The sequence below is a fragment of the Artibeus jamaicensis genome, unplaced genomic scaffold (genome assembly GCF_021234435.1).
Source record: "Artibeus jamaicensis isolate MK-2021 breed Jamaican fruit bat unplaced genomic scaffold, CSHL_Jam_final scaffold_537, whole genome shotgun sequence".
NCBI lineage: Eukaryota > Metazoa > Chordata > Mammalia > Chiroptera > Phyllostomidae > Artibeus > Artibeus jamaicensis.
In genome coordinates, this window is record NW_026522047.1 from 29,685,075 (window position 1) to 29,710,420 (window position 25,346).

Genomic DNA, 25,346 nt, shown 5'->3' on the forward strand with positions numbered 1-25,346 from the left:
CACTCCCAGGATGGCCCTGCTGAGACAGCCTCTTGTTTGCATTATCACTCAGATCCTAGCTGTGCTTTTTCAGTGACTTCTACATGGAAAAACGGTCATTGCCCCACTCCAGCCCTACCTTGTAGACATCCAGCTCTCCGCACTGCCGGTCAAAGCGCGTGTAGAGAGCATTGAGCATGGTGATGACCTGCAGCGGTGAGCACTGGGAGCAGATGGCAGTGAACCCGACAATGTCTGAGAAGAGCATGGTGACGTTATTGAACTTCTTGGCTTGCACCACTTGCCCTTGCCACAGCTGCTGCGCCACCTCGGAGGGAAATATAGAGCACAGGAGATCAACTGTCTTCTTCTTTTCCTCCTCCAGGGCTTGGTGGGCTTGCTCAAGGGTAGCCTTCAATTTTCCCAGCCTTTTCTTAAGGCCATCTTGAGCTCTAGCCTGTTCTCCTATCAAGACCACATCTCTCAGTGCATTGTGAATCGGGATGTCAGAGAGGTAGAGCCCTCGTCCTGTAAAATCTTCTAATCTGTCCACACAGGGAGACCCCAAGAACAAGATCACACTGGATTCAATGATGTAGATCATTTGGCCTTTGAGGTCCATAACCTGTGAAGCAAAGGAGAACCAGTTCCTGTGGTTTACTCAAGTTCCCAACACCTTTTTGAGACAAAAGGAGAGGAAGTAGATACAGTGATAATCCTTTTGTATTCAACTCGATTTTTTCTACATGCTGACCTAGAACAATATGCATTCTTACAGTTCTTACTATTTGTTCTAAAATGAATGCAGGCATCCAAAGAGTATACTCTACATATAAATCCTAACTCTCAATAAACAATGCAAATAATTCTTTTCTTCAAGGCTTTCTCAGTAAGCGGCATGCTGCCACTTACTACATTCTTCCGACAGTAGCAGCCAGGAGAAATAATTGTTCCAAGGGAGGCCTAAGAAAGGTGTTGCTTCAAGAGACCACCCAGGATCACACAATTGAAGCAGATGAGTAGGGGTGGATACGTGCATGTGTGTTCACTGCCACAAAGAGTCGGAAGCAACCCAACGCCCTTCAACAGGAGATGGTTAAACAGAGGAAAACCTCACAATGAGCTTCTACGCAGCCTTTGAAAAGTGAGATAGGCTTATATCTAATTTAATGGAAGGATGCCCAAAATGTTTTTAGTGATAAAATGGAAGTTATAAATAGTACTTTTTTTGTTTTAAACCAACATGCGCGTAAGTTATGTCTTTGATTTTTTTTACTACAGTTACCAATTTTTGAAAACATTTACCTATATGTTTTATGATAAAAATAATAAAGCTGTTTGCAATTTGGGGAACAGTATGTGTGCCGACGTTATGCATGACTAAAATTTACATGCATTCTAATCCTCTCTATTAGTTTTGCTGTGCTATCAACTGTGATTTAGCAAACTTTGTATCCTAAGAGTAAATGATTACCAAAGTCCTCTACCATGAGGTGACAGAATATTTTCCCCACCCATCCTTTAACAATTAAACCAGTTATTGATTTCTTCCATGTTTATTACATATTAAATTAAAAACCCACTTAGTTGGACCTTACAAAAAAGTAGTTTTTTGTGTTTGTTAAGAAAAATATCTCTTATTGAAAATTAAGGCCATTATTTCATGATTGAAAAAAATATTTTATATAAATATTTTTATAATTTAGTTATAAAATGCTTCATAAAGATTTTAAAAGGCAGACTGCATTCATTGAATCCTTGTGAAGTAAGGGTCACGAAGAAGTGCATGCAGAGAGAATCTTGTTTTCAATTTATTCCAGCCTTAAAAGTATTTTAGAATTGTTTTCTCAAAACATTTGAAGCAATACATGTGTATTTGTGCCTTGTTTTTTGTTCCTGGTCCTGAATATGAAATAATTGATTTCATATTCAAAATTCTACTATGTTTCTCTTACCCTTGAAGATTTCTTCACAGAGTTGTCCCATCTTCTCACTCGGACCACAAATTGCATATTCAACATAGTCATGATTCCGCTAAACGTCTGGTTGACTTTTGGAGTCAGAATTTCAAAGTACTCTTCAAAATTAGGCTTTCCTTGGAAGTCTCTCCTGTTCATCAGCCTCCTGATCCCATTGCCAAATTGCAGAATTGTCATGTCGTGGTCAAACATGAAATGGAAAGGAAATGTCTTACAGAAGAGAGAAACCGGGATGACCAGTGAGGACTGGGGTTTGCCTGGGGACAGGGATGGTTTGGTGCTTTTCACGTGAACCGAGTATAACAAATAGGGCTGATTCACGAACTCACTGCTGTCATCACGGACACAGGAAGGCATTAACGACACTACCACTTCTGTTTCGTACAAGATATGAGCTGCTGCCTTAATGATGCCGGGAAGAATCAAGGATGTGGTCCTCTTAGGAAAGAAATAGTAAACGTTTAAGAAATCATGATCTTTATCCAGGCAGAGAATGGACGCGTCCTCCAGCCTGCCCTTCTTTTCTGGTTCTTGGCAGGGGCTGCTCTGTTTCAGGAGCGTGCTAAAGCTGTTTAAAAAATCTTTGAGGGTCCCTCCAACCACACCCAGGATGTGTTCATCTTCCTCATAACATATTTTGAAAAGCTCTTCACCGAGAGATTCTTTGATGATCTCCTCAGGAACTCCTGAAAGCACAGATTCACATTTTCTGGCATGTTTGTGATGTCACTACTACTATCAACATTGTTTTATTTGATGATTTAGTTCCTTTTATATATCATAATAAGAGTCCCAATCCAAATTAACCGTCTATATTCAAATTATCTGTACAGATTAGTTACTAAAATTCTGATAACTTTGAATAAAAATCCCAAATCACTTATTTAAAAAAGAATGATCAATTGAGTCTAATGTACAACTTCTATCTCCCTAAAAAACTTAGCTATAAAAGAGCAAGTAGAACTACATGGCCAGGTCCCTTTCAGGAAAAGCCCTTCCACCTCAGTAACAACAAAACCAGTCTGTCCTCACGGAGAGGCACTACCCCCCTTGCAGGGCCTCCTGCAAGGAGAATGAGCTTCAGACACAAGCATTAATTTGAAATCGCTGGTCGCGAAACTCAACTTCATCATTTTTTAAGAGATAATACAAAGCAATTTTCTCTGAGTATAATATCCTCCTCATTGGTTAATGTTACTCTAATGAATATGTGTTTGGAATATATTACTTTCTACACCTTCTTCCCCAACCTCCTTTATTCTTTAAACTCTGTGCACCATCAATTTTTTTTATCTGTAACTGAGGAAGAAAGAGTGCCCTTTTCATAGCACTCCTGTGACTTGTGGGGCAGATGTTTAGAATAGTACCTGCTTCTAAGAGGGCTCAATATAATTAGCCGTATTCACCAGGATTGTTATTATTACAATCTTAGTATCTTACACTTTTAGAAAAACTTAATTTGTTGGGCTATGTACTCAAACCGTGAAAGGACAGTAAAACAAATTTACTCATCTACTTGTCTTTCTAAAGTAAGTATCAATATGAAAACACCGGTAACCCCTTTTCCCATAATTGTTTTGAGCCTTTTAAATTTGTTTTTGTTTTACTTTGCTGAAGAGTATTTTTCCTGCACAAACCAGGAATCCTTAGTTGACATCAAGACCAAAGTTGTGAATGTCTATGAGTCAGATTTCCCTGTAGTCGTATCTAATTCTCAGCAAATAAACATCATAAGAAGAGGAAATATTTTAGATCAAACAAAAATATATAGGATGGAAAAGAGTTATCCTTTATGCTAATACAATACATTGAACACTTCACACTGGAACTCACTAGCAAATATAAATAAATATTTTAGGAGAAAATATAACTTCCACGAGTAGGTATTTTTTACTAATAGAGAATATTAGTTTACTAGTAAAATGGCAGTTCTAAAATTATAATTATTTCCTAATCACATATACTTAAACATTCATATTACCTGCAGCAAGTGCTTGGTCTGCAATTATTTTTTCAAAGTCTTCTCTTTCCACAGATTTTCTGAAATTATTTCAATATCTTAAATTATAAACTGACAAATGAATGCTAATACTTCATATTATAACAAGTTATGACAAATAATCATTTCAATTACCTTTTCTGTAGAGGCAAAGCTTGACTATCAAGTTTGTGGGAAAGGAGCAGTGATGTGTACAACTCAGAACAACATTAGGAAACCCCCAATATACCCGATACAAAGTGTTCCGGCATTTCTTATGAAGTACTTACCTTTCAACTGAACTTCACTTAGACTAATGCCATGGCCACCTACACTGGCAGGGAACCAGGAATATGAAATGGACAGTGATAAAGCTGCCCAGAGTTTTTCCGAATATACATCAAGGGGTTCGAGTTTTTCTGAAAACCCAGTCAAGAAGAAAAACCAACACATCAATAAATGCCACTTTTAAGTATCCTTATTTTTTTCTAAAGCAAATACACAATAAATCCGGTCTACTTAACTCTCAGATATCTTTACATTAAATTTTATCCTTGATCTTGTATAAAACTGAGTGGCTAAAGAAATCTATTCACTTAGTGCACTGGTTTCTATAGCATAGAAGTTGATAATATAATGGCAAACATTTTGGCTGATAGAGGCTCTGATAATTTCAACTAGAAAACTTGCTGATTTATGTCTGCTGAACTTTTGGTGATGATTCTTGATAGTGATGACCAAGTATGAGCAACTTTGCCAAACTCTGGAAGCAAAGTAAAGGATACCCAAGTTCTGCTTGTGGTTCAGTTTGCCATGAGACAAGCCAGGTTCACAAACAGGCATAAAGCCACAGTTTTTAACAGGCTTCCAAGAACCTGATACATGTAGAGCAGTTTCAAAAGAAAATATTTTCAAGAAGGAAAATTGCTTAATCCACTACTTTATCACATAAAGGTATATTGCTTACAATTATTTAAAATAGCAGGTGGAAATATTTTCTTATTTAAGTGGGTTGAGGAGCACTCAATGGCATTATCTAGCTGACTTTAGAGACCCTCAAGCACCCTGATGAATAGAACTTCTTTATAATACCTCACAACATCTGTCTACTCTGTTGTTTGCTCACCACCCGTAGTCTATCCTTTCATCACTAACCCCCTCGATGTTTATTATTTTACGTTAGTCAGTCTTTAGACTTGCTTCTTTTTAAATAACTTCTATTTTTTGTAAAGGATGAGAGCAAATCTTCTAAGAGAATTATAATTCTGCCAGTTCCAGCACCCATGATATGAGATAGGAGCAAAGTGAGTTAAATAGCTCTTAGTGTAATCCAAAAGAAGTTCCCTATCTTTATCTTCAGAAAAGGAGTTATCAGTCAGTATATGTACCAGCAAGTACACACACACACACACACACACACACACACACACATCAGCCATGAGTCCATACACATGATAATGTGAACAAAAGGTCCTAGAAAAAGAAACAAAACAAAGGCTCTACCTGCAACCACCCCAGGGAGTTACCAGAATGATTCTACTTAAACTCATTCACTTAAAGAATAGATGGTGAACTCCAGTCTTCCATTTAGGGACAGTTTATTATTTAACATATTAGTATTTTTCTTTTCAAGTTACATAGATACTAAGTAGTCTGCAAAAAGGAGTAAGGTATGTTCAGCAATTGGCAACAGGAGAATAGTAAAAATGGCAGTTACCCTGACAAAAAGATGGGGGGAACCCAGAAACAAAGAGCGTACCCAAGAATCTAAGGAGGCAAAGAAGAGAGTAGCCATTTGGCAGACCAACGGGCACTCTTATGAGAGAAAAAGGGCCCTCGTCTTATTTCCACAACTGAATAATTACCACTAGGACAATTTAAAAGTATGACCAGCTCTGTAAGAAGTCAAGGAAATGGTTAAAGATTTTTTTCAAGATTTGCAAATAAAATATGTATCTTTTGAGTTTTGAGATTTTTAAAAGAGATACACTGCTGGGAAAACATCCTAATGGAATGTTTGTATCCATCCAGCTTTAAAAACATTTTAGAACACAAAGCCCTAAGAATAAATTTTGTGGGAACTGGCTGCCAAGGGTCTCAGCAGACAGACACAGTAGCGCAGCTACACTGACTTGGGGTTATCTTATCACCCGACTGAGAACGAAGGTCAGAGGTGTTCTGGAAGGCTCAGCATATCGCTCATGTAAACAAAGCTCCTGTCAGACACAGGGGTTCACACTCTCTCCCTCTGAACCCGTCAGTGACCCCTGCTTGGCAGCTCACTGCCTGCAGTCTGGGGCCAGTTAGTCAGCAGGGAAAATTACACGCAGATAACCCACAAAACAGATTATTCACTCATGAGCAGTAGGGAGATGAATGCATTTATAAAATATTTCTGACAATGGTACCAGTTTGCAAAACTTCCATGTTCAGTTCTGTAAATTTAAACTCAAGTACATGTTCTATCATTTGCGGATTAAATAACTCTTGGGATTTCACAGAATCAAAAACAAGGCCAAATGCAGTTATCTACCAGCAATAACTGTGCCAAGATATATTTGAAAAATTGATGCTATAAATCAGAATGTTTTTAAATATCACCTTATATATGAAGTCTCTGCGGAGAGCTAGTTTAATGAAAATTTCAAAGACACAGTGTTAAGAAAAAAACTGCAAACATAACTGATATCAGTGCACACACCAGCATAACCAAACAGGATGTGAAGAAACTGAAATACTACCCTGAGGATTAATAGTCGCTGCTCCAAGTGCCCCAAGTCAACCCCCCATTCTATCCCATTCATCTCCTCCTGATGCAGCACCTAAAAGTCTAACCCGGGGAAAAGGGCCGAAGTGGGGGAAGAGAGAACTCCAGAACCTTGTTCCAACCCTTTAGCAGTGTTTTTCGGGCAAGGAGTGTGCCTGAGTGTTTGGTATCCATGCCTTCCCTGTAAAGTACTTTAGAAATTATGCCTCAGGAGGCAAGAAGAGGCCTCTGGCAGCTTGTTAAAAGCAGCAGGATATGGCAACATGGTTAAAATCATGGGCTCTGAAATGCCCAGGTTGGAAACTCAGGTCTGCCTTTTCCTAACCCCCTATCAAATTCTAAACACCTTACATCAACATGAGCTTAGTGATGGTGGTATTGGTGATGGTAATAAGAAGTTCATACAACTAAAGAGGTTCAATTTACCTGCTTTCTTTTATTTTGTGTTTTGCCAATGTTCTCTGGAGTGCAAGGTTCAGACGCTCAAACTGAAAATCGAAAAGAAAAGTTGTAAACATTCTCTTAAGTAATAATGTACTTGAAGATACATATTTTAAACATTTGTCTGGAAAGTTTCTCCTAAAGAAGCAGATACATTATTATCACAATGAGAAGTGTTGTGGATTTATACTTTGGAAAGTGGGATTGATTTTCCATGGGTTTTTCGGACTTGGGAAAAAACAATGAGCTCACACTAATTTGAGTTTGGATGTGGGTTCTGGACCACAAGCTTTGGTCTTGGGTGATCTTCTCACTGACAACCACAGAACAAGGTCAGGTGAGTTGGAATCTGAATAGAAGACGCCGGTTTGGTAACGTCAGGTCTCCCGTGAGGGGGTCCTGAGCATCACTTCCTCTGGGCCAGGAAACCCCTCGGGTGTGCTGCCAGGACCCCATGTCAGCATGGCTCCAGCCAAGCTGGTCCCCACACCTTTCACAAATTCTACACCAGCCACGCCAGTGACTCTCTGCCCTTAACTCCAAATGCAAATTTATGTTTCCTGTATCGTTTACATCTCCTGGTCTAGAAAACTCTGGCACTGTCTCTATCTTTCCCCTCTTTTCATTCCTTAATTACAATCTGTCACAAAGATCAGCTGATCATTGATTTGAAACATATCTTGGATTTTCCCTAATTTGTACTCATGTTTTTTTTCTTTAAACTAATAATCCTCACCAAACACTTATAGTTTTACTTTTTTATGGATTTCATGAATTTTTCTATACTGTAAGGTATTGCATATAAGCCACCATATTTTAAATACTTGCTGACTATCTATGAATCTTTCTTAACTGCTTGCTGTCCCTCGTTAATAAGGAGATGCGGAGCATTGGTAAGCAGTGCTGCTAATTCTTTTGCCTTCCATGTAAAACTTCTATGTATCTACATGGGTGTACGTAACTGCTGACTCTTTTTGTAGTTTACCCAGAGAAAAGTGAAGAATTTTCTGGCTATGTTCCAAGTTGGTAAATTCCTTTCTCCTTAAGAACTATTTATATCTTTCTGAGTTTCCACTGGTCAAGTCAGGCAGGCAGTGGAGTTCAGCAAACTAGGCCAAGCTTCTGTTTTAAGAAATTCAGCTAATAACTTACAAAAAGGACTTTGCATTTTAATGTGCATTATAGAGCTGATAAAAGAAATTTGAACGTCACTGAAAAAAACACAAGTGCTGAAAAAGAATAAAAGAAAACAAGTTTACAATGTAGAGCAACTTTTCTGACTGTTCTGATAAGGAGAGGGAGGATACGTGTGCTTCTGAATGAAAGAAAGGCTGGCCGGAGCCGTATCGGTGGGCAGAGTGGAAGCAAAGTTGGGGACCTATATGACGGCAGAGGGCGGGACGCTTGGCAGGAGGGAAACATGTTCAGAAGGGAAAGAATGAGCATGCTTCTCTGTGGCTTTTTATGTTAAGGAAGGAGAGACATTAACTAGAAGACTCTAAATGGAGTGGATTAGCCCAGATGCCTGAAAAGCTTCAGTTTCTTGGGGGCCTTTTACTTGGTTGGAAGTTACTCTCGCATTCATAACACCAGCATAATCAAGTGGATTAAAACTCACGAAAGCATAGGTTTTGTGAGTTCTTTATTCCTGAAAACATACACAGATGGGCAAAGGGCTCATTAATAAAATGAACATCATTGCCTTTGCTCACAAGCTCTCACTTTTGCTTCATGCGTTTGCTACCTGACCTAATTATTATCATTTGTCTTCACTAGAGGTGAATCTCCTAAAGGGCAGAGAATACCTGTATTGTTCACCACTATGTCCAGCCCCTACAACAGTACATGATCGTAGGAGATTCTCAATACATATTGGTGGAATGAATGAATGAATAAATAATACTCCCCATCAGCATTCAAAGACATGAAGACCTCATTTGCAAAATTATACCAGTGAAGCAAGAGACCCAAGTACAGAGGTGCAATTCTTTATCTTGCTTATAAATAAATTTAGATTGTTTCTAATTTAAAATAATTTGAATTATGTTTGTTTGTATATGAATTGTTACTCTGACCAGAAACTTCTGACAATGAAAAAAGAAAACCCATCCAATTCCGCACCTGAAGATTTTTTCCTTTTTATACTGTACACCTCAAGCTAACACAAAATAATGTTGAATATAAACTATACTTGAAAAAAATAAAAATAAATAGTATTTTCTTCCTCCTCCTGAATGCTACTGGAGACATTCTCTCCGTCCTTATCTTCCTGATTAAACCAACACACTCTTCTACCCTTTGCAATCAAGCTCCTTCTTGGCCTCTTATTTCCTTCCCACACTCAACAGGAACTTTTTTTCTAGTCCTTTCCATGTGATGTAAATGCTGTCATTGTAAGGAGGAGGAGAAATGGTCCATGTCCCCACTCCTGGGGTTGGTGGTATTCCTGACTTTCCATTTTAAATCAGAACTTGATTTTCTAAAAAGACAAAGGTGCTCAAGTCCTAGGAAAGCTTTAGTAGTATAATCTAGTGATAATGATGAGTTAACAGACTTTTGTAGCTATTTTCATAATATACCATTTCTTCTCCGGAAAAGTATTATTAAGTTCAAAGAAACAAAACAAAACCAAACCCACAAACTTTTCTGGCAAAACGTTTATCTGTAAAGGCTGTTGGGCATAGTTTCCTGCTTTGGCCCTGTAGCTCCTGTAATATATCCTGAGTCCAGATACTGGGGTGACACAAGCCCATAGTGTGATGGGCAGGACTCAACTATGAGTGAGACCTGTCATCCACAGCCAATGTCAGGGCCTCATGATGTACAATCAGCCACGACAAGACTCTAGGCGGGTCAGTCAGATGCTACACATCCCAACAATTCTGTATATTGATCTTCAGTTTAGTATGGAATTTTAGGGCTAAAATAAATATTTCCTTTAAAATTAATCCCCTATAATCCAACACACACAAATATGCAGTAGACATGGTAGTCTCCGGTAGATCTTTACTTGCCCCGCACTCAAACTCCCTTTTACTTGGGAAAGCCTCTATTTTGAGTTTTGGGGAATTGGACTCTGCTTATATACACAATCCTTAGACCCTGAAGGGTTGTGGATCATGGAATCTCTGATTCATGGAGGGACTGCCTGTCCCCCAAAGTAAATCCTGTTTGTTCTTGAGTTTGTTCCTCTTAACAATTATTTTTGACTTGATGAAGGGTAGATATGTGTTCATTGTTAAAACAAGTGTATCCCTGAAAAATACACTGTACATTAATACTTCTGGTATAACTGTCATTTGATGTATTACTGCCATGAACACTGAATGGATGAAATTTTTTTAGTATGGTTTAACTATTTTAGTTGATTTTCAACTTTTCTACAGTTTTTAATACTTTTTCTAAACCGAAGTTATCTCAATTCTTAAGGATAAATTATAATTCTGTTTCTTTTTTTCTCCTTGAAACCCACTGTATTGAAACATATCTAGAAACTTCACAGTTCTTCTCAGATCCACTTGGTCTCGTGAGATCTTTAACTTAGAGTAATATCATCTATTTAAGCATGTTTGATTTAATTGATTCAGTCCAGTAAGTGGGTTCTGATGTTTTAAAACTGTGGCTAATACTACATTGCAAGCTCCTAAAGACACTGTGCCTGAAGAGTATACAGGATTTTAGGGGAGCAACAGTCATGAAAAATGAGCAAACAATATTGTAATAAAAAGAGCAATAAAATATGAATAAGATGCACAGACCTTTTCATTTCTCCAGTTATCTCTTTTACTAAAAGCAAGCGCCCTAAATTTATTGCCTTCATTTCTTCAAACAGAAGAGAAATTTGAGTTAGATGACCAATAAGGTCTTTTTGGGTCCCATTTATTTCACTACTTTAGAATGAAATCTCCTATTTTGGATTTGCCATGGATAATAAATTTTAATATTTGTCCTCCATAAAAACATGAACTTGGAAGTTAAATCTGATTTTCTAAAATGAAAACTATGATGCTGTCAAATGGTATTTGGAGTCTCTTTCTTTGAAGTATTGATACAATGAAACTAAACAGTATAATAAGGAGTAAATGTCTACTTAAAAACTTAAAAAGTTCTATTTAATTGAAGATATGCAGATGTTTGCACAGTTGGTGAAATAATCTAGATTATTTTTACACAGTACAAGGGTAGCCAACACGATGACACTTTTTTGTCATAAGGCAAATGGCCTCAGTTGTCAAAGAGGGATTCCAGTCAACAAAGCCAACTATACTCCTTCTGCCTCTTAAAAGTGTTCCTTGATCTTAGCCAGAATGCCAAGAAATGATGCCTGTTAGCATTCTTATAGCCTTGCCTTCACCATCTGCTCCATTGACAGCATAGTCAAACCTCAACAATTACTCCTATGAGTTCACCAACAACACAGATTATTCTAAACAAATACAAAGAAAAAAGTAAAATATTTATATTGGTATTTGGAATTTTTTAACATGTGTATGACTTCTGAAAATCTATCAAACAAAACAATGAAGCTGACACAATAACAACGAGACTTGGAAGAAGTGTGGAGGACGTCCAACTTCCCCGTCGTCACCATCTGTTCCTCCCTGGGCACCACACTCTGTCTTTGGAAATGAGAGTCCCAACCACTTCCCAGACTGTGATGCCATCCAACTCTCTGACAAGAGCTACATCCTTCATCCCAGCCAAAGCTGGCTGTCTAGTGACTAGCATAGTATGAGAATAATTAGATGGTTTTATTTCAAAGGTTATTAACTAAAGTTCTATGGTGGTAATATTATATTTAAAATAAGTTCCTTCACTTTCTGCTCATTCTAGTTTATCCATGTTCCAAGTGTCAATTCAAGTCTCTTCTTTCTCAGTCACTCAAACCCTGAGTGGGCTGCTTGACAGCAGTAATTGCTCTACCCTTCAAACACTATGTGACTTTGGTCAAGTTACTGAACTCCCCTAGTCCTTGGGAGGGAAACAAGATTACCTCTGGAGTTCCTTTAAGTGCTAAAAGTCAGTGAGTCTGTGGTTTTTCAGTGCTTTGGTACTGAGTCAGTTAAAAATTACCAGCAGATGACGGTAGCTGGAGTCTAACTACATCAATGTCCAAATTCATAGGTTAAGTGAGTTTCTATAAAACTAAACACTGATAAAGGGAGAAGGACATCATGAACACAGTCAGCTGCTGTTCTTTTTAGCTGTACAGGAGGAGGGGAGCTCTTTACATGCCCCTTCCATTCCTAAGATATTTGACCAAGAAGGTGCTCCCTATCTCAAAATGGCACTAGACTACACAGCTCGCGGAGCTATTTCAAGAAGTTCCTGAGGTAACAACACAGGCGTGGGTGATCACAGGACCATGACTCTGACCCAAAAGATCAGGTCAGGCCTGGCTTGAGCAGAGATTTCAGACTGAGAACTAGCAAGACTAGGGAGATTTTCCCACCCCAACAAATTGTTAGGTGATGCATGAAGTTCTTTGAGTTGGAAGAAGAGAACATGGCAGAAAGCAAGTTATTCTTCAAGGAAGTTAATTTTAAGATAATAGTGAACAACTACTAGGCATTTATGTTATGGCAAGAGGTATGGATCATTTCACTTCATGATCATTAAAACACTAGAATGTAGAGACTATTATTGTTTTCATTTCACAGACAAAGCTGATGCTAAGGAACTAAGCAGTCACTCAAAATTATAAAGCTTGCCAGAATGCAAGACAGTTTCTAAAAGAATTCAAGATGTTAAACATTTTAAGATAAATACAATTTAAGAATATGATTGCTTTAAAAGAATGTTTTTGTATGTTTCCAGAAAATATGCTACATCTATCAGAGTCTTGAAAGTGAGAAAGCAAGTGTTGACATTTTCCTTAGAAAAGCTAAAAACAAAAAACAAAAAAAAACCAGTTTTCAAAGTAGCAGTAAAATCATGAAAGGACAAGCACTCACCTCTGGGAAAATCAGTTTGCAGATGCTCTCAGCCAAGGTGTGAAGGTAGACTCGGCTCCGACTGGTCTTTCTTTTCGGAAGACTTCCTTGTGCATTCTTCTCAGGAACATCCTGACAGACGGGCAGAGTGGCTTTGCAGCTCTCTGAGCTCCCTGCTGCCTCTTCTGCCGGCTCCTTAGGAACCTGCCCTGGTGTCAGTAATGAGAAAGGACACTCCCCTGTGATCTTGAGATCCTTCAGCTTTGTACAGAACATGGTGCTGGTGGCCTCACTCTGCTGTGGATCTCGTCCTGGTGAGCTGGTCTTCGTATGTGGGATGACAAATAAAAGCCGCGATCAGATCAAAGACACTGGTGACTGAGATGTCTATGGACAGTAGAAAGTCAGAACAGAAAGAGAGTGACTTGCAACTTTAATGAAAACAAAGAGACAGGTGTTCAAAAGCAAAGACGATATAGTTATATTGCATTTTCCAGTAAAAAAAAAATTCTGGTGGAAACGTCAATTATAAAATGGATGGAACATTTGGTAAAGATCTTTAACAGGTGTGTATTTTTAGTATACTAGTAAAATATTGCTTTTAACATTTCAATATTTTTCAGATGGAATAGAATTTTCTCTGAAGTGTTCTTATTAGCACAAACTACTGATGTCCATTTTTATAACCCATTTGGTCTAGTTTGATTGCACATAGGTGGAACATTATGGTTTTAAGATAGAAGCTAAGTCAAAATGTATATTTTATTAGTGCTAATACCACTATATTTTCAGTATACTATCATTTCTGATAAATCGGAATAGTAAAAACCAATGTCTCCCAAATATACCCCCAAACATTTATATATTTGATGCCTAAGTACGTGTTTTCAGACTGAAACACCAAATATATGTTTTCAGGTATGAAACACTGTTTGGTTGTGAGCTCAGCTTAATATTATGCTAATGATGTTGATTAACTGGGTTTACCAACTATTTTCATTCTTGGAAAATCAAAGACACTAGAAAGAGTGAAAATAACCTACATTTACTTATCCCTGCTATGTGCTAAGTATCTGTTTTCAAATTTAAGCCTCACAGGAATCATTTAATCATCATAGCCACCATATGGCATGAGTATCATTATGTCTAATGAGCCAGAGCTCAAAAGGTTAGGTCACTCACTTTCATTTGAAATGCTAGAAAAGGAAGGAGCTAGAGTTCAAATGTGGGTCCATCTTTCTCCACAGTCCATGCATTTTCTATTAACCCAAACTCATATTACAAAATTTTACTAATTTCTAAATAATCAGGCTTAATTTATAAACTAGGATTGGTTTATCTTAAAGATATGACTTAGGAGTTTACATTAAAAAGCAAACAAGAACATAATTCTCCTGCTCATTTCATGGCGTTTGAATGATCCAGGATAGAGCCTTATATTTCAGTCTTTACAACTAGTGTTCAGGTATTTTTTTCTTTTCTATGTGCCTAAATGCTTTTAATAGATTCTTAATATGTATACACAGTGGTTTGTAAATTGTCATAGATAAGTTATCTAATAAGTTTAGAGCAATGGACAGTCCACTTTATGAACTGAAACAAATAAAAATCCAAATTCAACATCTGACAGTCTTTTGGGTCACCGGATATTAGGTATGGGTGCAGATTAGGATGGTGAGGTCCAGAAGATGCTGCCAGTATTCTCCATTACTTAAAATCATACCCCAACTCCGGGACCAACATGTAATTTATTAATCTTTCACAAGGTACAAGGATGATTCTATATATTCTTGAGCAGAAAACATACTCTGGCAGACTACAAGAGGGATCTACCTCACAGGTATGGCGTGGTAACCTGGATTCCAAAAGACCTAAAAAGTTAAAGCTCTCAACAACATTTCTTTAAGAGTCATTTCTACAAATATTTATACTGAATTTCAGCATAACTCTACTACTATTTGCTAATTGCTGTCTTCATGTAAAGTTGAGATCAGTGGTCAGCAGACCTTTCTATGAAGGGTCGGAACGTAGCTATCTTCTGCCTTGTAGGTCTCTCATCAATGACTGCGTTCTGCTGTTGCTTCATGAAAGGAACCAACGTGGATGAGTTTCAACAAAATTTTATTTGCAAAACTGGCCATAGACTTGCCCCACAGGCTGTAGTTTTCTGACGTCTGGTTGTAAAGAGCTTAGTTAACTGAAACATTTTAATCCAAATACCATTTTGACTATAAGGCAAGTTACTTGCTCATCTCCTCTGCCCAGCCACTCCCAAAACATTATAGCCTATGGATATTCAGTTTTGCACAATATGTAAGTAAAAAAAAGAGATAAGATAGTATTAAATAATTATTGATTTATAAAAAGTATAATACTAGTATTTTGTATTAATTTTCAGAAAGAAGAGCTGTATTAATTGAATGCCATTATTTTAGTTATATCAAAATATAACTACAGCAATTAGAAGAAGAGAAAATTCGATGAAGAATAGTTAGGATTTTTTTTGAGGGTACTCAAATAAAAGGGGAGGTGATAAAAATAGAACTCTGATTATAAATTGAATTTAATGAATGTATAGAACTACTTCCTAAAATAAGTTATTTTGGTATGCATTAGAACTTTAGTACTAGATTTAGGAGTTTGATATAATGTAGTATATAATAAAACCTTCCATTAGCTTAATCTCATTAATACTAAATTTCAACTTGTCCCAAAACCCAGTATTTTTATTCTTCTCTTCCCATCCAATCTCACTGTGACAGGCTACAGCTGACCAGCCATCCTCCTCTGAGATTCTCCCATATTGCACAGTGTATAACTCCCAGAAAAATATGCCTAACACTGTTTCTAATTGAACTAAAAACAGCAACAGGAAACAAGTTGTACTTACTTCAAGATAAGTTAAGTGTTTAGTCTCATTAAATCACAAATGTATAAACAAACTAATTAGCATCCTTCATCTGTTCAGCTAACAAAATTACACCATGAAACAGATGCACACAGTGCTGATACCTTGGAAACCTACGTTTGTCTTGTGCTTGCCTGCCAGGAATACAGAATGGGTTCCTCGACTCAGCCTGGGATGTATTTTATGTGTAACAGCAGTAACTTCACAAATGACTTGGTCACTTGCAATTCAGTACATAGCTTGTGATAGAAATGACAGCAAACATGTTAAAGAAAAAACAAATTAATTGAAGTAATACATTTGGTGACAAAGCCTTGGTAACAGTGGGGGGTGTATATTCTCAGAAACTCGAAGTGATATTTGCCATTCCCAGAGTTGATGATTAACAGCCTTCAAATATACTGAATGCTCTCTCCCTCTTACTAGTAAGTGATTAACCGCTATGGTGAGAACAATAGCCCAGCTATTGGCCTCATATTAATAACCAGGATGCCTTATTGTTCAGGTAATGGGGGTCTCCATCCTTTCAAAAATCTTGTTTTCTACAAGTAAAGAGACCTGAGAAAAACACCCCACAGGTAGTCTCGGACACAAAAAGCATTTTTTTTATAACAGTGGGTCTTAAAAAGCAGATTTTAAATTATAAATGGTATGTGTGGGGGGAGGGTGGGGGGAACCTAAGAACTAAATCTCCACAGTAAGGGAAAAAAAGCAAATATATATATCCACTGATCAATGTCTTAGCACCTAACTGTGCCAAAATCTGTGATTCAAGATACAGAAGTGTTGCAAGATGAAATTCCAAAGTCCAGATTTTTAAGAGTAGCTAAAAGGAAAAGACAACTTCAAAACAAACTGCCTTAGTCAGGATAAAGTTTGCATAGTCCAGCTCAAACTGTAACAACCATCTTCATAAATGAATGTCAAAGAACCGGCTTAATTTTGGGGCAGCCTGAAAATCATCAGAAATTTTCATTCCCCCAAAATTTTTAAAATATAAAAGGAAATCCCATAAATCAGGCTTTTAAAATGTGTTTCATTTTACTTTGCAGTAGGAAATATTTATAGAACTTTCCTCTATGATATATCAGGAAAGCAGGACAGGGTAGTAGAAAAACCAGTGAGAATGTTCAAGTCTTCCCAGTCTAAGTTAAGAAAAATGACAAGCAAATGACAGACCCTTTCAAGCTGTCACTCCTCCCAGTTTTATATAGTCACATTCTGACAAGATCCAGCCCTATGTGCTATCTTTATTTCCTTAAGCATTTACTCTTAAACCTCCAATTTTCCAGGTTTTGCTTCCACCGTTACTAAAACCCTCCTTGCTAAACTCGACAATAAGCTACTAAGTGTTAAACCTCAAGAATCTTTTGGCTCTTGGCATAGTGGAATTCTCCATGTTCTTTGCATGTTCATTTTCATAATCTCCCCTTTCATAGATTCTTTGGTACACTGGATTATCTCCTACTTTATTCATTCATCCACTCACTTTTCATTCTATTCAACAAATATTAATGTTTGGCTACTGTGTGTCAGACACATGCCCTCCTGGAGTTTCCAATGCAGCAGGAAAACTATTAGGGACACGTCGGTTCTGAGTGTAACTTGGGCTCCAGAAAAGGGAGGCACACAGCACTCTAAGTAGGCAAATCAAGGATCCAAACCCATTCCCGGGAGAAAGAGGCATCTGAGCAGAACTGTGACTTTGAGCCTGGTAAAGAGGTAAAGGGAGTTGGAGAGAACTCAGCATGCTTGGAGGCTAATGCAGCTCTAGTCATGTTCTAGGAACTGAAATCATTCCAGCCTGGCTAGAGCCTGGGGTCAGGAAGGTCCAGGCAGTGGTGGTGAGAGAGGAGACAGGCAGAGGTCAGGATCTGGGGGCTCTGTAACCCATGGTAAACAAATTAAAACCCTCCTCCGAGGGTAAACAACTGACCTGACTAAGAAGTGAGAAAATGAAGAGATTAGACTGGACTTTTAAAAGTTAATTTGGATCCAAAAATTGTGGTACATATACACAATGGAATTCTATGCTGCAGAGAGAAAGAAGGAGCTACCACCTTTTGCAACAACATGGATGGAACTGGAAAGCATTATGCTGAGTGAAATAGGCCAGGTGCTGAAAGACAAATACCATATCATCTCACCTTTAACAGGAAGCTAAACAACAAAACAAACAAGCAAGCAAAAAAAAAAAAAAACAAAGACACTGAAATAGAGAACAAGGGGACAGTGACCAGAGGGGAGAAGGAAGGGAAGTTAAGGGGGAAAAGGAGGAGGGATTTGGAGGAACAAATAGGAAGGACACAGGGATGAGAACTAAGGGGGGTGGAAATGGGAGGGAGGTGGGGAGCAAGGGGCGGGGGAGGCTGGGATGGGAAAAATAGATAAAAAAAACGGTACTTGAAAAATAACTAAATAAAATTAATTTTTAAAAAAAAGTTAATTTGGAAGGCACAATGAGATTTGGGCCTGAGTTGGATAGGTGGCTGATCTGGGTTCCCTGAGGATAAAAAAAATAGATCAGTTGCAGAAGTATTTTAGGGAGAGAATCCACAAGCCTTGGCTACCGATTAGACATGGGTACTGAAGAAAAGGAAGGATACCGTCTCCTACTTTAATTTACTTCTGAATACCACAGCCAAAGGAAGACTCTCTGGCCATGCAGAGCAATCAAAATAGTCCGTGATGCATTTCCCATGACTTTGGTTATTAAATCACGACTAGGCTCAGAGTTTAGGTCTTCAGGATTATATGACACCTGGTAAGAGTTGGGCTGCTCCAACTCTACTGATAAAATCTCCTTTAGGAAAGCAATTTCTTTATCTTAAAAAGCTCAGACATGGAAAAGCTGACTCCAATTTATATTACTGAACAGAGCATTCCCCTTTCCAATGACTACAATTGCATTCGAGTATAAAGTAGGTGGCTATCTTCAGTCCTTAGATTTTGTAACTATACTGGTTATCCTCCCAAAACAAAGAGGTCAGCTTTAAAGGTGATGGTAGCCTCACCTCAAGGGACTCAAAACACAGAAACACCCCCTTTCCTGGTGGCAACTGTCTCACTAAAGCTATAGTGTAAGACATAAACTATAAGCCGCATTAATTCTTCATTAAAAATTGTAGACATGCGTGGCTGGTGTAGCTCAGTGGATTGAGTGCAGGCTGCAAACTAAAGGGTTGCCAGTTCGATTCCCAGTCAGGGCACATGCGTGGGTTGCAGGCCAGGTGCCCAGTGGGGGCCACGTGAGAGGCAACTGCACATTGATGTTTCTCTCCATCTTTCTCCCTCCCTTCCCCTTGCTCTAAAAATAAATAAGTAAGGCCTTTAAAAAAGAGAGAAAGCTTTAAAAAAACAGTGGACATGATTCACAATCTTTTTCTTTGGACTTAGGGGTTTGTGAGATCTTTAGAGTAACAGCAAAGTTTAGTATATAACAGAGGAATTTAACCTCTAAAAGTTAGCATTTTGTGATTCTCAGTTTTTATATCACAGTGCTTATAGAATGTATTATAACTAATTAAAGATCAAAAACAAAACTTATAGAATTATAAATCCTACATGTCTATGTTTTTAAAACTCTAGTGTGGCCCTGGCTGGTATAGCTCAGTGGATTGAGTGCGGGCCTGTGAACCAAAGGCTTGAGGTTCGATTCCTAGTCAGGGCACGTGTCTAGGTTGCAGGCCAGTTCCCAGCAGGGGACACATGAGAGGCAACCATACACTGATGTTTCTCTCCCTCTCTCCTTCCCTTTCCCTCTAAAGATAAATAAATAAAATCTTTTAAAAAACTCTAGTGTGATAACCACTAAAATTTGAATGCATGCAGTTGGCATCTCTTCAAATGAAATATCATTGCTACATAGGATATAGGTCATAATAAAAATTATATAAATGTTTTAATATTTTGCTCCTGAAATATATAAAACTATTTCTTGTAGTGACTTCTATAATTCCCATCATAGTTATATTGCTAAAATATTTGCTTACAAAGACTTATTCTTTTAAAAAGATATCTACTGAAAATATAATATTTACAGAAGAAACTGAGGGAGAAATAAATAAATATTATGAAAGTAGTTCAGGGAGAAATGTAATTCCTTTTTACTCAATAAAAAGCCATTTTGTTTTTAGCTATTTTTAGATAAATACTGTGTATTTCTGTGATGTGAATTGGCTCATACAAATGAAAAATAGGGGGAAATGTCACTATGTAGTAGCAATCACACCAGATAAGCACTCACCCATGTTCTTCCTCCTAGTTCAGTTTGACCACATGTCTTGTTTTAAAAGTACTCATTACACAGTTTTCCTGTACTTTTTCTTTGTCTCCTAACTCAACCCCTCTTACAGTCCATTCCCATCTAGCTACTTCCACCTTTTTTTCATTAAATTAGGCCTACAATTACTGTAGCAGTATTTGGTAGATTTTAATGTGTCTTTTTAATAAGGCTATGTATTTTTCTACTGCTTTAATTAATGCTCATAAGTGTTGTTTGGTTTCACCCTAACACATTTTCTTCCCATATGTTCTTTTATTTTTAGTGAATAGTTTTGCAGCATACAAGTGTTTTTAGCAACACCTATATCATATTATGTCAGAATACCTATACTGTACTCTTAACAATATTTGATTCAAATTTGCAAGGAAGGTGAAAAGGCTACCTGGGAGAACCACCCAGTCTGGTTATAATCTCTAAGACTCCACAGAGTTCATCATGATTTGGGTAATGTAACCTGATAGAACTTTTTAAAAAATTTTATTTAGTTATTTTTTCAAGTACAGTTTTTTTGTCTGTGAAAACAAATCCATGACAATTAAACGATTGGGCTGACTGACCAACTTCATTTATGGGGCATAATGGAACTGATAATTAATAACATCATAAATTTCCATTTTCTTTCCTTTTTCATTCTGGCCAATCAGGAGAACCTGGGGGCACATCTTTGACTTCATGTACATGCAGATACACCCACGCACTTACTTTCCATCTTCCGCAATGATAATTTCTTATCACTCATGTATATGTATTCTTCTATGTTCATATATACACATATATAAGTACCATACATACATTCTTACATGTTCATATATATATATATATGAGTTAGTACAGTAGTGAAGAGCTCAGGCTCTGGGACCAGATGGTCTGTGTTTGCTTCTTGCCTCTACCACTTACCAGCTCTGTGACTTTAGCCAAGTTCTTAGCCTAACTTCACCTCAATTTTCTCCATCTGAAAAATAGGTACACTAATAGCAACTATCTCATAAATGATTTCTGAGAATAAACATCAATAAGTGGGAAGCACTTGGGAAAATACCTGGTACCGACTATGTGATGAATGAATGTTGAGTTTCACACTTACAGTTGATCCTTGAACAATGTTGGGATTGGGGCCCTGGCCCCTGAGCAGTTGAAAATCCACACACAACTAGTCAGCCCTCCACATAGGTGCATTCCCATCCTCGAGTTGGAGATACTGTATTACTTAGCAGGAGTATTATGTTGGACACATTTCTTACGCTCATTGAATTTCTGTCACCTCATGTGCAAGATGGCAAAATGGTGGTGAAACAGGGATATATAACGGATTAAAGATAATATGCACAAAGGCATTATACAATAGAACCATGCTAATAGAAGTCCCTGAATAAATGATTGACAAATATGTTCCATCTTCTCAGAAAGATGCTGAAATTTTTAAATCTATGGTACCCTTTCTTATTGCCTTATAAAGAAACTCTGGTATATAGCAGGTGCTTGATGCCCTAAAAAAAAATATATATATATATATATATATATATATATCATTCTTCACTTGAAGAACATGAATGTATACCAAGAAAGTAATATCTTTTACTGAATTACAAAATAATAGCATTTACAACACATCCCACAGAAATAAGATTCTATTTTGGTTTTATCTTATGTAATTTTATTAGCTAATAAGTTGCATACCAAATTTCTTTAATAAGATATGAGAATAAAAATGGAAGGACTGTGCTACATTTTAGATTTCTTTTTCTACTCATTAAACCAAACCTGTTATAAATCAAGAATGCCTACATCATTAGCTCATGTACTCTTTTCTATAAATCTGCATTAGTTCTAATGTGGAAATTCTTTCAAACAAAATAAACTAATAATAACCACACTGAACTGGAAAATGTGTGGTGTGTAATTCTCTTTTCCTGGAACACTAGATAGACAAATGAAAAATATTTGCTATACAAAGAATCCTGTCTCCCATCTCTGCTTTTATAAGCTAACTGTACTTAATATTGATTTAGTGTCAACTTTTTAATCTATTTACCTTCTTAGTGTTTACTCATTTTATAGGAAGGTTTAGGTGATGTTCAGGGAGAGGCGAGGCACTCACTGGCATGTTATTTTTAGATTGTGATATGGGCATGTCACCCAGAGTCTGATCAAAATAGGAGATGTAGAGATGCCTAACAAGAATGAAGCGGATCTTGGGATTGACCATCACACCTACAGAGCATTGGAATTAACATCTGAACAAGAAGGTGATAGCAAGGTGGCCTCATCCTTGATGGGAAAGAAGGGGTAACCTTAATTCACCCTATGGTACAGTAAAGTCAAATTACCTGAGCTGTCATATTTAGAAAGAAGGTTCTGGAAGAAGACATAATACTGATTCCAACCCCTGGAACTTTTCCTAAGGTTCTTGAGAAAAAGGACTACAAAATAATAGAGCCGTGCAAATTTAAGACTTACATGTAAGCACTGCTGGAGACACAACTTGACCCAAAGTAATGAAGAACAAATTAATCGAGTGTAGAACTGGCCACATAGAAACCAACAGAGAGAAAATCCAAGGAGAAGATGAACAAATGTATTGGAGAGGCTCAGGCAGTGGAGGAGATGCCTGTGCTGGGCTGGGACTGGGAGGGTCGGCAAAGCTGGACCACCACTGAGGAACACGCTGGACACCCAGGACCCTGGAAAGTGGGCTTGGGAATGAGTTGGGGGACAACTCCAATCTGCTGCTATTTTCTCTCCAGCCCTTGAGCTAAGAAGAGTCTTTACATAATAAAATGGATGAATAAAACTCATCACCAAAGAAAAACATATCACCATACATGAACACAGTATGAGATTCAAATTTCCGCAGCCATGCAGTGACATTATAAGAAACACATATATTTGATTTGTTCCCACCTTTTCTTCCCCTGTTTCCTGCCACATGGGTCCAAAAAACCTTTGTAATCTCCAAAGTGAGGTACCAGGAGTCTAGGGGCTCCTGGATACATTCAGGATGGAGCCTGGCTGCCAGGGAAACCATCCAGGTGATGAGAGGGTTGGAACTTTCCATCTCACCCAGATTGATCTCCGGGTTGGGGAGCAGGACTGAAGGCTGACCACGTGGAGGTGCTGGGAGGGCAGCGTGTCCATAGAGGACACAAGAGCTCTGGGCCTTTTCCCCGTACCTTGCTCTGTGCATCTTTTCCATCTGGCTGTTCCCTAGTTGTATCCTTTTATAATAAACTTGTAATCTCATAAATAAACTGTTTCCCTGAACTCTGTGGGTTATCCTATCACCAAACCCAAAGAGGGGGTACTGGGAACCTTCAGCTTATAGCTGGTGGACCAGAACTATCAGAGGCCCAGATTTGGGACTGTCAGGGGAAGTGGGAACACTCTTATAGAACAGGGTCCTTCATTCTGTGTGATCTGACCCTCACTCCAGGTAGATCATGTCAGAATTGAATTAAGTCAAAGGACATGCAGCTGGTGTTGGAAAATTACTTGGTGAGGAAGCACACACGTTTGGTGTCAGAAGTTAAGGACTGATAGTAAAGGAAAAATGGGGCATTTATAAGCTCACTCATTTATGAATGGCCTATGGCTGCTGCTTTCAAGAACAACAGCAATGATGAGTAATTGTGACAGGAACCACATGGCCAGCAAAGCCTAAAATATTTACTCTCTTGTCCTTTATAGAATCGGTTTGCTGATCTCTGTTGTAAAGGGCTTTGAAGAACAGACACATGTCACTCGATCTTCTCAAAAATCCTATGGAGAAAGGGTGTGTGTGTATGTTTAATTTTTTTATTCAAGAAGAATCTGAAATATAGATTAATTTGTTCCAGTGAGGAGCAAGAACAGGAAATGAACCTTATCTGAACCTAAATCAGATGAACCTAAATCAGCTTATCTGATTACAGAGCCAATGTTCTGGGGTGGTTTGAAGATGAAGGGCTTTATATACACCATCATGATTATGACTCAAATTCCTCTGTGAACAAATACAATCTGGGGACATAAAAGTTAAATTTACCTGCAAAAATGGAAGACAGAAGAAAATGGGAGGTCAGACTGTCGGGCATGTCAGCTGAAGGACTGAAGCCTTGATATTCTAGAAATGCCAGTGTGAGAGACCCTTTGAGGGTCCCCATGAATTTAAGGAGACTCTCTTTTGGAAAATATTGCTTTGAACCTCTCTGGTTCTAGAAACTAGAGTAGATCTGAATTTTTATATAATAATTAGAAGAAATCATTATCATAAATGAATTTTGGCTTCTAAACATGTATTTTGCAGGTATGTATATGGATATTCACAAAGTATATGTAGAGAAAGGGTAAGGTCTTTCCCATTAAATCTAAAATCACAACCATATTCTTTTAATGCCTTTTCACCTAATTGTTTTAAAATAGAAAAAGTGAAAAAATTTCCTGTTCACAGTAAACCCCAACTTTCCTTATTCATTTCAGTATCTCTTACATAATAGTCCACATACAGATACATTCATTTTTAGAACACAAGCTTAGAACTATAAGTTACATGAGAGATTATGTAGCGCCATCTTTTGCACTTGCAGGTTTTAGCAACTTGACCCAGCTCTTGAGGTGTAGCGGTCAGACAGGACTCAGGCAGTTCACCAGGAGATCAGAGTTCACTCCGAAACCATCCCCTCCACTGAAATGCAGAAAAGCCCTCCTCCTTTGTAGCCCCTCAACAATGGCAGCTACAGCTTTGAGAAAAATTTGACGCTTAGTACTTTTCATTCAAGCTCCACACTTAGTCATTTGAGAATTACCATAATACTTCATCTTAGTCTCTCAGAGGCTTATGGTCCATCCACATATCACACTAACATTAATGCACACTAATAAATTACTTTCAGCTTCTAGAATACTTCCCCAGGCTCTTTTCCATGATTTTCTCATCACTTTTTGTATTATATTTTTCTCAAGAAACTATCTTTAGTCCTTTTTTAGTTTTCTAAATATGTTCTGTCAAGAATTATTCATTCTGCTGCCTTTGCCACATAAATGAAAGTCAGGCATGTTTTCAGCCTTCATCTAACTAGTTAATGCAGATTCTAATTTAAC

General features: G+C 37.8%; 1 protein-coding gene across 8 annotated transcripts in view; it reads right to left on the minus strand.

The window, feature by feature from the left end:
• Positions 1-25,346, minus strand: part of GUCY1A1 (guanylate cyclase 1 soluble subunit alpha 1) — a 55,703-nt gene that overhangs the window by 15,505 nt on the left and 14,852 nt on the right. For all 8 annotated transcript variants that reach the window (XM_037125711.2, XM_037125708.2, XM_037125709.2 and 5 more), the window contains 5 exons: positions 13,099-13,464; positions 7,130-7,191; positions 3,940-3,998; positions 1,935-2,644; positions 119-604 (listed from right to left, as the gene is read on the minus strand). In XM_037125711.2, the coding sequence (XP_036981606.2) occupies positions 119-604; positions 1,935-2,644; positions 3,940-3,998; positions 7,130-7,191; positions 13,099-13,353 (1,572 nt within the window). In that variant the 5' untranslated portion in view covers positions 13,354-13,464. The remainder of the gene's footprint in view (positions 1-118; positions 605-1,934; positions 2,645-3,939; positions 3,999-7,129; positions 7,192-13,098; positions 13,465-25,346) is intronic.